General features: G+C 35.5%; 1 protein-coding gene and 1 pseudogene across 2 annotated transcripts; both read right to left on the bottom strand.

The window, feature by feature from the left end:
* Nucleotides 1–2,207: 2,207 nt before the first annotated feature.
* Nucleotides 2,208–5,247, bottom strand: LOC143619909 (uncharacterized). Its single transcript, XM_077091730.1, has 2 exons — nt 4,475–5,247; nt 2,208–2,950 (listed from the first exon to the last, which is right to left on the bottom strand). Exons 1-2 carry the CDS (start codon nt 5,221–5,223, stop codon nt 2,311–2,313), a joined length of 1,389 nt encoding a protein of 462 aa, XP_076947845.1. The 5' UTR covers nt 5,224–5,247; the 3' UTR covers nt 2,208–2,310.
* A 6,019-nt stretch (nt 5,248–11,266) lies between these two features.
* LOC143619992 (large ribosomal subunit protein uL3z-like) lies at nt 11,267–13,125 on the bottom strand (annotated as a pseudogene). The gene is made up of 4 exons (XR_013151267.1): nt 13,023–13,125; nt 12,538–12,648; nt 11,731–12,445; nt 11,267–11,631 (listed from the first exon to the last, which is right to left on the bottom strand). The product of XR_013151267.1 is annotated as a large ribosomal subunit protein uL3z-like (transcript).

Here is a 13,125-nt window from a genome sequence, read left to right on the forward strand (position 1 = left end):
TATAATAGTTAATTCATTTTGTTTAATAATATGACGTAGGTTGCATTGATTTTTGTTGTATTTTGGATTGTGGCGTTGATTTGATATCTGTAATAGTAACACGTTAGCCTGTTCCGGGTTGGGGTGTTACAGTTGGCCTCAAACTATTGTTTCAGACAGAGACCCTTTATTCTTGAGTAGCTTTTGGAAAGAATTTACCAAGTTACATGGAGTTCAACTAGCCATGTCTACAGCATATCACCCCCAATCCGATGGGAAAACCGAAGTGGTAAATAGGTGCATCGAGGCATATCTGAGGAGCATTGACCTTGAGTTCAAATTCAAGCTGGTTAAAATGGATTTCTCTTGCAGAGTGGTGGTATAATACTCACTTCCATTCTGCTATTAAGCAGACTCCGTTTGAAGCCCTATATGGTTATCAACCACCTCTCTTTGTACCCTACATTCCTAAAGATTGTCAGGTGGCAGCTGTTGATCAATTGTGTTGTGAAAGGGAAGTGCAAATTCAGCAGTTGAAACAATCACTATTAGTAGCTCAAAATCGTATGAAACAAAAGGCAGATGCACATCGAACAGAAAGAGAATTTACTGTTGGCACCTGGGTGTTTCTAAAATTACATCCCTACTGTCAAACCTCCTTGAAATTACCTAAAGTTCATAAATTGGGCCCTAAATACTATGGTCCATTCTTAATTGTGGAAAAGATTGGTGAAGTTGCTTATTACCAACTGAAGCTCAAATTTATCCAACCTTTCATGTTTCCCTTTTGAAATTGGCACGCGGAGATCATTCGAAGGTGATACCTTTACTGGTTCAACCACGTTTTCGGTGTACCCCAGATGCTGTTATTGACAGACGATTGGTTAAAAAGGGATCAAAAGCTGTTATGAAAGTATTAATCAGGTGGACAGACTTACCAGTGACTGATGCAACCTGGGAACATCTTGAAGAACTTCAGGCGCGCTTTCCAGATTTCAATTTTCTGGTATAATTGTTTTTGAAGACGGGAGTATTGTTACGAGTCAATAAGGAGTCAACATAAGTCAGGGGGGGCAAGTTGTAAATTCTAGTAGTGTAAGGACTGATGTTGTAATTGGTAATAGTGGTCAGTAGTTAGTTGGTAAAGCGTCTATACTTAAACGAACTGTTAACGAACAACCGTTTATGGATCAGTTGACGTAATCGTTTCTTAGTTTCTCTCTCTAAACTCTCTCTCTAGTTCTGTACGTATCACCACCAAACCCAAGTAGCGCTGTGGGGGCGTTTTGTGGCGTTCCATGGGTGGAAACCCCCCATTATGGATGCCCTTAGTTGTAAGCTCGTGTTGTTGTTGATGCTTGACCAGTTACATAAATAAAGTTATCATCAGAAAATTGACCAATAAATAGAACATGCAAGCCAATATGATCATTTTTAAAACACAAAACATTTACTTAAATGCATACCACTTATTGTTTCCTGCCTTGATTCAATATGACTTTGCTAAAGCTCCTTGATCAAAATGCATTAGCTGTTGAAATTCAGAATTAAAGTAGATAAGCCCACCCTAAGTAAAACAAAACACTTTTAACAACCAAACCGTATATATCTGTTCAAGGGTTCATAGCTGACATCAGCCATTCTAACCTTTTAAGAGTTATTCCTTGTCTATCTCTAGTCAACTATTAGCATCCAACACTATCTATAACTTAAAACTTTTAGAGTTATTTTGATGCAGGAGCATCCAACATTATTTACAGCCTAAATTTGAATCCTTTATTTGTCTTCATCTTTATCTCTAGTTTCTTAAGTTTTATTTTTATTTGGTTTGTTAGTTTTTGAACTCTTTAAATACTTATCACTTACGGAATGAAATAATTAGTTTCTGAGTAGGTTTGAATTTAATCACATTTATGAGTTTATCAATCATCAATATAAATATAAAATTGAATAATCAGAATGTTGATATTTAATTTCTCCGTATATACAAAGACAGACATAAATTTGTCTTAAAACTAAAAATAAACAAGTTAACCTGCCTCTAGCCTCACTATGTAAAACATATCACAAGAGAGACAATGCCAACTTTGGAATCTACAACGGTCCAACCAGCATCGAAACATGCTCGGGAGGGTTCTCTTCACGGGTTTAACATTCACAGACAAGATCCGATCACTCACGACTCATATCAAAAAACATCTTCATAAAGCATAAACTCAAACTTAGAATAAACAAGGCAGTGGGCATCAAATATAATTAATAAGAAACATTCAACATTCTGAATTTAAACCATAAACAGACTTAAAAATTCAACAATTACAGCCTACCTTATCAAACCATCACATCGTCTTCATCCCCAGTCGCAGCCTCATTAAACATGTACTGGCTCTGATACTCGATCAAATACTGAGTCGATCTCTTCACATCCCAAAACAACTCATAAACCCGACTCACATCCTCCATCTCAACAACCTTTCCTTTCCTCTTTTGACAAGCCAATGCAGCCGATGTAATAAGATTTATAGCATACCTTAACGATGTGTCAACTCCAATTTTGGTCAACAAAACCTTTGCATCTTCTGATACATCCACATCTTCCTCTTGACACCTAATATCTAGAATCTTGCGGATGTCATCTTCCGTGTAGGGTTGGGTGGAAATAATGAGTAAACGATCCAAGAAATCGATTGGAATCCCGTGTGGCGATTTGTAATTTGTGCCTCGGATGGTTGTGATTCCTCGGTTAGTGGCAACTACAAGTATAGGTGCCATGTCATTTTCTAAGGCGCGGTTTAGAAATGAAAAGCACTCTATGTCGAGCATGTGTACTTCGTCTATGAAGAGGACACCTGGCACAATCTCAGCCTTTCCTTCCTCGCGCCACTCTGCTACCTTTGTGTCTATTTGTTCTCGGACCTCGGCTCGTATTTCACCAGTGTCACCAGTAAAAAGTGCAAGAAACCCCTGTGTTCTGCAATTTTAGCCAAAAATAAATTTTTAAATTTTCATCTTTGAAGAATTCAATTCAACTACAAAAGCATTCCTAATACAATAACTATATCAGTTGCATCATTATCAGTGATAGTTAGGGCAGTTTCAAACTAAGATTGTGTTCACATCTGGTTTTGCTTTCTGACAATCGATGAAACTGCAACCCTGACCCTCTGGCTTAGAACAAATTAAAATTGGAATTTATATAAGATTCAACAATTCTGTAATAATGTTAATCTTTATGAAAAATGACATGTATGCCTCTCCTTGATTTGTAAGTTATGTATCTTAAAACCTGTTCAACTTATTGTCAACGTGATTGCAAAAAAATCACATATTATTATTATTAATGTTGTTATTATTATTATTATTATATTTTGTCTCATATATATAGGTTTTGATTCCAACTTCATTACCAAACTTAAAGAACAGCATGCATCAAGTTCCTGAAGGTGATGTTAGGGTTTACTGGCTCCAAACGATAACTACAACTACAGGTTTGTTAATATAACTGCATACATGTTTAATTCTTTTTTTCAACATTCGGTAAGCATTTCTTAAATGTGGTATTTTTCTTGATCTCTATTTTATTTTACTTTTCATGAAAATGAAATTGGTCCATTATAATAAAATATAGGTGAGGGAGCGCAACAAAAGGTGGTGTTATGATCAACTTGGGCAGGATCGAAGTATACATTTAGCCACAATATAATGCTCTCTTTTCTACAAAAAGGAAGCTACCCTTCTCATTTATACTTGGATATATGATAAAATCCATCACGAGATCAATGACTTCTGTAAGTTCATATTGACATTTTTTTATCAGGTATAAGTAAAACCATATTTTGTTTGTATCTTGTGTTTTAAAATAAATGTAAATGTATTAATACAACTAGTTTAATAGGCTTCCTCTTTATTGCAAACTTTTCCATTTATTTATTGGCTATTTTCCTCCAGCTATCTCATACTAACTGAAAAGTAACCCGGTTAGCTTTTTGATGACATGGAGAATACGTATAAGATTGCTGAAGGAAAATAAGTTGAAATTTGAGACTGCCAGAATAATGTTCTTTGGAAACAAGGTCATTTATCTCACTCTATTGAACGCACTCAATGGGTTGTGTTTTCACTTCAACATGATACCCATAAGTCGTAACCAATGACTAACAAGTAAGTTTTGGGAACTACTCAAAAGTCAGTTTTAGGTCACTCAACACGTTTACTTCTCTTTTTTCTTCTAACAAATATATGACTACTATTTTTGCAGTTTTAATATCATTGTTCATCACTTAAAAGAGATGTTAAAAGTGCACTTTCAGTGACCTTTGACCTAATTAACTTATTCGTTTTTACTATTTATTTTTCATAACTTTGGCCCTAGCATAACCTAGATGGACCCTAAATGGAAGCATAGCTTGCGAGTTTGTTACTATTTTCTAAATGCTAAATAATATTCCGATAACAAGAATGCTTAAAAACAATAACATTAAGAATACCGGCTGACCTGCTATTGATAACATCAATTTCATGAAGTGTAACACAATGCACCACCTCCTTCCTCTTCTGCAACTCCCCATCCGGACACTGCACAAACTTCGTCTGCGGCCCCATCGCATCATAATCCCTAGACCTCGAAAACGACCTCCCGAGCTTCGTTATCTTCCCGGACGCCTTATCAATCGCAATCACATCCCCACTCTGCACCTTCTCCTTCCCCAAGGCCTCAATCATCTTCGCCCCCAAATCATACACCGTCTCCATCTCCGTGGTCTTCAGAGTCAACTTCCCGGTCTTCGACGCGGCTCCACTCACCGCAGGCCGGTCAATCTGAATCTCCACAACTTCACCTTCAATCACTTCAGTCTCTTCCTTAATTCTAACACCAATTGCCTTCCGAAACGCTTGCATTAAGGCTTCGGTTTTGGACATCTCGAGAGAGAACAGTTCGCTACCGGCGACCATGGCGAACGGAGTTTCGAGGCCAATGGATTTGGCCATGCCCATGGCGATGGCGGTCTTGCCGGTTCCAGGCTGGCCGGCGAGGAGGACGGCACGGCCGGCGATTTTGCCGTCCTTGACCATCTGGACGATGACTCCGGCGGCTTTACGGGCGGTGGTTTGACCAACCATGCCTTCGGATACAGCGCGAGGTTCTAGGGCAGAGTCGAGACCTAGGCCGCGGATGTGGGAGTGAGCACCGATTCGCTCGATTCTGGTTAGGTCTCTGCTCTCGGAGACTTTTAGTTCCACCATTGTTTCCGGTGACTGGTAGCGGCGGTGGGGTTGTGTGTTATGTGAAGAAGTAGGGTTTTGTTGGTTTATGAAGAAATGGGTTAAACCCCCAACCCGACTTTTACTAGTGTTTTCCCAAAACCAAATTGTTTTTTTTTCTTTCTTTATTTATTTTTAAAGTGTTATATATGCTAACAACAATGTCGTAAAAGTAGGTTTCTAAGGCCAAGTATTCTCCGAATACTCGCTACAAGGTATGGCGCCGACGTGAGTTTCTCCAACTCCGCCTAATTACTTAGAATTGATTAAATGTGGTCAACCTAAGCCAAAATCATATCTAATCGGTCAACTTGGGTCAATTTTGACTTTAAGAATAAAATATAATTCATATTCTATAATATTAAAAAAAGCATATCACTTTCTTTAGTTAATGATTAGCAAATTTTAGAACAATTTAGTATTTAAAAATGTATTTCTCTTATTTATATTGATATTCATTTATTTTGTTATAAATATTAGTATTCTTATGATATTTGACATTTATATAATATTGTAAAATGAATTTTCTTTATATTTACCAATTCCGAGTACTCTCCGAATACTTCGAGTGCACCCAACTCCCCAGTCGACCGCATAGGGTCCGCCTAGCGAATTTTGCAACCTTGTGCTAAATATAAGATAAACGGACGGCTGGGTTAGGCCAGCTGGCAGTGGCCTTTTGTCATTGGGTCACTCCGTACGAAGTATCTAAGCATTCTATGTTTATTGGTTGTTTAAGAAAAAAAATTAATAGCAAGATAAACGGACAATAAACTGCATAGCTTGTTAGAAAAACTAAGTCAAAAATTTATAAATTATATTTATGGATCTTAGGGTGTTGAAATTGTGTGAGAGTTTTTATTTTAAAAATGTTTATTACATAAACATATTAATTAATAATTTTAAAAGATAAAAAAATTAAAAAGAAAAAAAAACACACAATCTCCTAAACATGGAATTTAACTATCTCCAATATGATTAGAGCCTACAATTGTCTTATCCTCCACCTAATCATTGTCGAACCGGAAATCACCATCAAGTTTATTCAATCATATATTTTCTCTTTTTTTCGTTCGTTTTAGAAAGTGTTTGATTTTAAGTTCTTTTAATGTAGCTAGGTTACTGAGCCGTGTACAACACGGGCGTAAATATAGAAATTGTCAAGTAAACACATATATAATTTCAAACGACAAGTTATTTTTTAATATATTTTTTGAGACAGCAACATGATTTTTAATTGCAATTCATATTCATACACAAACAAAGTGTTGAAATGCATAAACTTACAAAGAATGACTTTACATTGTAGAATGTCTACGAAGAAAATTTAAAACTTTAAAACATAAACTTCATAAACTTTAAAAAATAATATTAACAGAAAACAAACAAAATTCACTAACATTAGTCTGGAAAGCAAGCAAATCAGAAAATAAGCAACCAGTAAAGATTCCCGATAAGCATCCAAGATTGATTCGGGCTTCTTTTGCATTTCATGTGAAAAGTCTCGCACCATAATAAACTTGAGCACGCCCAAAGCACATTTAAGAACCATAATCAAATCGAAATCTTTTTAAAATTACATGTTTAGACCAGAATCAAATCGTTATGTTTTGAGAATGACCCATTGATATCTTCTAAAATTGACCCGTTATGACCCGAACCAAATTGATACGATTTTAAAATGACCCGTTGAAAACCGAACGAAATCGTTACATTTTCATAAATGAAAATTGAATAACACACTTAAAGACTAAGAAGAAAAATGAAGGGTAACATATACAACGTTCTTAGCTTTTGAAATCTTTTTTACCAAATGCGAATTCATTATTACTGGTTATGAATATCCAAAAGAAAATATAAAGCTTCAATGACTTCAACCCACTTGAAAGTTGAAACTTATGTGAACCTTTCACTTAATCTGTGAACCCTCCATATTCTTTCATTTTTCAATAGGCACTAAACCAAACACCAAACAAACTAAATACAAATTGAAATGAAACTACATTGAAAAAAGTAAAACAAACCAAAACCGAAAACCTAAATAAAACCAAATAGCAATAAAACTAAAACGAAAACCAAAATAAAATTGAAAAACTAAAACCGATAAATCTGAAACCGAATCAAAAATAAAACTGTAAAACCAAAACAAAAAACTAAATAAAGTTAAACCCACCTAAAATGAAACTAAAAAAAATCAAACCAAAATGAAAAAAAGTTATAAAAACTAAAACCGAACAAAAATTAAAAACCGAAATGAAACCAAATAAAAAATAACTACCATGAAACTTAAAAAGAAAAACCCAAACTCAGTAAGGAACACATATATGAATATTAATAGTATAGAAGATTAGAATATGGTGAATGTAATTTAATATAATTTTGAATTATTTTATTAGCAAGAAATTATGAAAATTCATATTATTTATGGAAAGAGTTATTGCTCATAATTAACGAATATTTTTCTATAACTATTCGAATCTAAACAACATAAGATAAGGGTCGTCCAAGCTCTTTTTTAAAATATTTTTAACATAATTCTCTTTTAATAAATAGTTTTAAAAAGGGTTTGTCTATTCAGACACCCTTTTTGCTATTCATATATCTATTTTATACACATTCTCTTTTACATACAACCTCTCTAAAGAGTGTGAAGGTGTCTAAATAGCAGGTCCATTTAAAAAACCCACCTAGATGGTAATAATCTTCAGGAGTGCACCTATCTAGTAAATACTGACTTTACTAGCACGGAGAACTTTTAAGATTTCATAAATTTATGATTTGAACCAAATAATTAATGTGGGAAAAGATGACCGAAACACAGTTAAACTAATCAAAAGAGAGTTTCCAAACTCCAAAGTGTCCACTTTAACTACTTCGGTCAAACTTTTGCCCAAATAGAATCAAACTATTATTTTGAGCCCCCGCGTTGCGATGGGTGGGTTGGTTGTGGCAGTCGATTTGAAAGTTTCTGAATTCATTAGAAAAGTCAGTTCGACTGGCCCGTTTGACACCACCATACATGGTCAATATTGACAGCCGGAAACCCGTTGGCAACAACATCACAAATATAAATTTAAATAATGGTAATGGTTAGTTGGGAAAGAGTTGCTATATATATGTATATATTTTAAAATTCTTAATACAAACTAAAAAATAAAAAGCAAAAGAAATACATGCTGCTGTCTTCTTTACATATCCATGCTGCTGTAATGGTCAATAAGCTTTGTAATCATCCATCATATAGCTATATTATGATGCTTAAACCTGACATCATATCAACCATAAAAAAAACACTTTCACACACATGTATAAAATATAAAAAACAACACTGCATAACACTAATTCATTGCAGTATAGTAATTCACACACTAAATCATAATAAGCAAATCTAAGTTCAATTGTCTAAGTATGGTTAATTCAAACAAAATTCAAATTGAACATAAAAGTCAAAAGGTGTACTTGTACACTTTAAAAAACGGGTTTATACGGAATCCACAACTCATAAACGAATCTGAGTCAAGAACAGCAAAACACCGTCAACAACTTGATGTTCTTCAAAATCGCTACAATGTAGCTCATAACGTGGTAAATTTTAAACAAAAAACCACCTAAACCCCTTCCTATTAAACTGTGTTTAGCCCGTAAACTGACCCGTTAACATAAATTTGATCCAAAACTGCAATAAAGTTGTCCTAGAATTATAAATGTAGTCCTTTTGACCTGTTTTTTTACCCATAACAACACACCGGTCAATCCCGAACACTAACTGTTTCCATTGTTCCACTTTCTTATCAACAATTAAAAGTAAGAGACAAAAGTTTCACCAACACCTATAACATTTTGGTTTCAAGTCATGTTCAGGTGGAACCGTGAACAGGAGGTTGTGTTTGGTTGAACCCAACAGGTTCATACGTTGACCCATTTAACCCAGTTACAATATTTAACCAATTCAAGCCATTATTAAAAATACATACCAAAGAGGCTCAGACAACATCATCGCCTACATAAGGCGTTGGCTACACATTAACCCATTGGCTACAAAAGCCATCCAAAAAAGAAATGAAAAAGGCTCAGACAACATCATCGCCTGTAAAAAAACCGTCTAGCAAGGGGTGGTGTTCGGTTGAAGCCAATGGGTACACATCGACACATTTAACCCCAATTACGGTCTTTAACCCATTCAAGCCATCAAAAACAGAGATAGAAAAGGCTTAGACAACACCATTGCCCATAAAACTCACATAAAGTTAAAACTGTGAGTTTACTGTCAATAAAACAACCCTAAAAAAACCATCCAACATATCCCACATGTTTCATCATGAGCATCGAATGTTCATGAAACTACTGCGCGCCACTTGTATATCACACACAATAACTTAGTTCCTACCCATAAATAAACCACATAAAAAAAGATGTAATTTTCATCTTAGAACCAGAGGTTGAAATATTTGGTCTATATGAGAATTGATAAAGATTTAACCTTTGATTGTATAAGTCAAAATATAGAATTTAGTTTTATTAATAATGCGTGTTAAACTGTTAAGATATGGATCATATCTTTTTTATTATTATTTCAATAATATGCTTATTCTATTTAGTAAAGGTACTTAGTTGGTAGTTTGCAACTATGCATTAACAATATGCTTTAGGCGACTTTAGACGTGGTTGACTACTTTCAATTTTCAATAACAATATTCTTTGAGATGTAAGCCTTGGTGATAAGCTTATACGAATAAGAACTTGGACTACTATTGGGCTTGTTAACACTCTCAACCTAGCATTCAAATCAATAATTAGACCATATTAAGCTTATTAAGATAGATATGAACAATATAATTTCGGCTAAAATCACTATACAACGAAGACCAATTTGAATAGTTAACAACATACTGTGATTACTGTTGCATCTGGCTATGAATTGTTGTCAATTGCAACTCTACAACACATAAAACTAACAATTTAGGCAAATATGAAGAACAATTAAAGAACCCTAAATTATGCAGGCAACAATTATATATTTGAGAAATTAAAAGCATGGTATTAATTACCTTGGTGGATTCATCCTTTAGATGTTCCCCAATTCATCTCTAATACTGAAAACGGGAAACGTAAGTGGCAGTTAGGGAATGTAAAGAGGAAGAACAAACTAAAACACAAAAAAGAGGCATCTTGACCGGTATGTTGATCGGTGGAACCGTCGCCGGTGAGTGCCATATGTCTGAGCGTTACTACTGAAATTCCGATCTGTAAATCAAAAGTCAACATAATGCCACCCCCCCCCCCCCCACCGCTACCAGGGGTCCGAAAATTGAACCCAGCAACAGTGACGTGACGAATCGGTGGGCGACTTAGAAAGTAAAGAATCACCATGGCCACCGCCATAGTGAGAGAGAGAGAGAGACCAACATTGATGATATCAAAGGAGTAAGGAGACATGGAAGGAAAAGCGGTGAGTGGGATATAATATTATGTGCAAATGGTATAAACAGCAATGCAGCAGAAAGTTTGAAATTGTAATATATATAATATTCTCTAACGTTAAGGAGATGAGCACGGAAAATGCTCAGGTGCTGGTACGGGTACCAATTTTCCAAGGTAAATCATCCCAAATACTGATACAGGCCATATCGAACCAGTAATCAATATACCAATTCTGAGAAACTTAAAAATTGGGTACTGAATTGGTACCAAAGCTACCATTATACCTGTATCATTTTATTCTTCCCTAGCTTTGAATATGCATCAATCAATTTGAACGAGAACAAAGGGATCTGGTTTGGCTAAATATACATGTTAATTCAGAAAGAGGGTGAAAAAAGTCAGTTATAGTATCCGTTTAAAAGAGGCAAAGTCATTGTTATTCTTTTATTTTTCTAATATCCTACTTAATGTTTTCTTCAAACCTCCTTCAACAAGAAACCAATATAATGTCATATTAACTAGTTGCTAACTGATGTTAAGTTCAATAGCTTAATCTAATTAATTGCAAATTTTCAGAATTCTCAAACCATTATGCTTAATGATATAAATAAAGTATCTTAAACTCAACACCAAAAATCCAAAATCAAATGTCTTCAAAGAACAAAACAAACTTGAAACCCAACAATAACATTTGAAAAACATCCCATTCTCACGCCTTAACGCGGTTGTAGAACTTGAGCTTCTCCTCTGCGGTCTGGAAACGACCGTGACCAAATTTGGATGATGTGTCAATGAACTTGAGCTTAATCTCCTCAAGAGCCAAACGAGAGGTCTGTGCAAGCAATGATTGACGAAGAGTAACCACCCTCTTCTTCGGTCCACCACAGCAACCCTTGATCAACAAGTAGTCAATCCTTCACCACACCATAATGAGGAAACCCACCCATTGGGGTAATGTCCTTCTCAGTCCTACAATCATTCATTCATTTCCAATCTTATATTAACATTGATAACTAAAAACAAAACACTAAATAATAATAATAATAAATTAATAACAAGAATATCTACCTGTCAAACTCGGTGAGAGCAGTGTGTGACTCTTGGCCAGTCTTTCCAAGCTTGTAAATCTTCTTGTTCATTTCAGTTCAATGATGGTAACCGTTTTGACCAGCTCGGGCAACAGTGAAAGAAACCCTGGCAGGATGCCAGGCTCCAATACACGCCACCTTACGCAGACCCCTGTGAGTCTTACGTGGCAGTCTAGTCACACCCCAACAAGTCACAACACCTTCATAACCTTTACCTTTAGTCACACCAATGATATCAATCATTTCATCCTTCTGAAACACAGCATCAATGGGGATTTGCTTCTCAAAAAACCCATAAGCAAAGTCAACTTTTTGAGCAACGGTTCCACCATTCACTTGGATCTCCATAAGGTGTGCCTTCTTCTGCTTCAATCCCTTCATTTTCCTTATCTGTGTGTGAGCGAGAACTCGGATAACAGTTGCATACTTCTTCATTTTCTCCAACTGTGATTGGATGTCTTTTTTGCCCTCATCAGATTCAAACTTTTTGGAGTATTTGGTGAATGCCTTCTTCTTTGACTTGCACCAGTTCTTGTAGAACCTTCTTTTCACATCCTCACTCAAATGCTGCGCCCAGACAGTGTTCAATGAACGTAAGCCACGTGGAGTCTTGACGTAACCAACAACTCCAACAACCACCATTGGAGGTGTCTCGATGATGGTCACTGCCTCACATGTCTCTTTCTTGTGTAGCTCTATTTTAAACAACAAAACAGTTAGCAAAAAATGGCCTCAAAACACACTTCGAATAGAACATTTTTTATAAATTCAGAAACGACTAGCTTACTTGAGCCAGGTTTCTCAACCTCTCTGACAATGTGGGTCATTCCAGCCTTGTAGCCCAAGAAAGCTGTGAGCTTGCACGGCTTGGTTGGGTCATCCTTTGGGAAAGCCTACACTGCATACATCAACACACAATTTTAAATATCTTGTAACAATACTACATGCTCTTCATAGTTCATGCTATCATGTAATCAAATAATTACAAATGAACAAACAAACTAATTAAAACACAATTCAGACGTGACCAAAACTAACGAAAACTCGGTAATAAAGTATCAAAACAAACAGAAACCAACGACTATTAATAAGAGTTAAGTGAAAATCTTAAAAATGAGGTGCAGAAACAAGAAATGGCTATTAAAAGAAGAGAAGCAAAAGAAATACAACCTACTGCTACATTGTAAATAATATTGTATAGATTCAAACATAAAACTTTAATGCAATTATATAACAACATGTTGAATTAACTAATAAAGGAAGAAGTGATACCTTTTCCTCTGTGGCGAGCAGCACGCTTCCTTGGAAGAAAGCCAAGAGAACCGTGTCTGGGATGCTCAAACTTCCTGTGCGACATTGTTGCTATCCTCTACCT

This window comes from Bidens hawaiensis, unplaced genomic scaffold, assembly GCF_021521415.1.
Source record: "Bidens hawaiensis isolate Kalapana, Puna unplaced genomic scaffold, B.hawaiensis_p1.1 tig00002525_1, whole genome shotgun sequence".
Lineage (NCBI taxonomy): Eukaryota > Viridiplantae > Streptophyta > Magnoliopsida > Asterales > Asteraceae > Bidens > Bidens hawaiensis.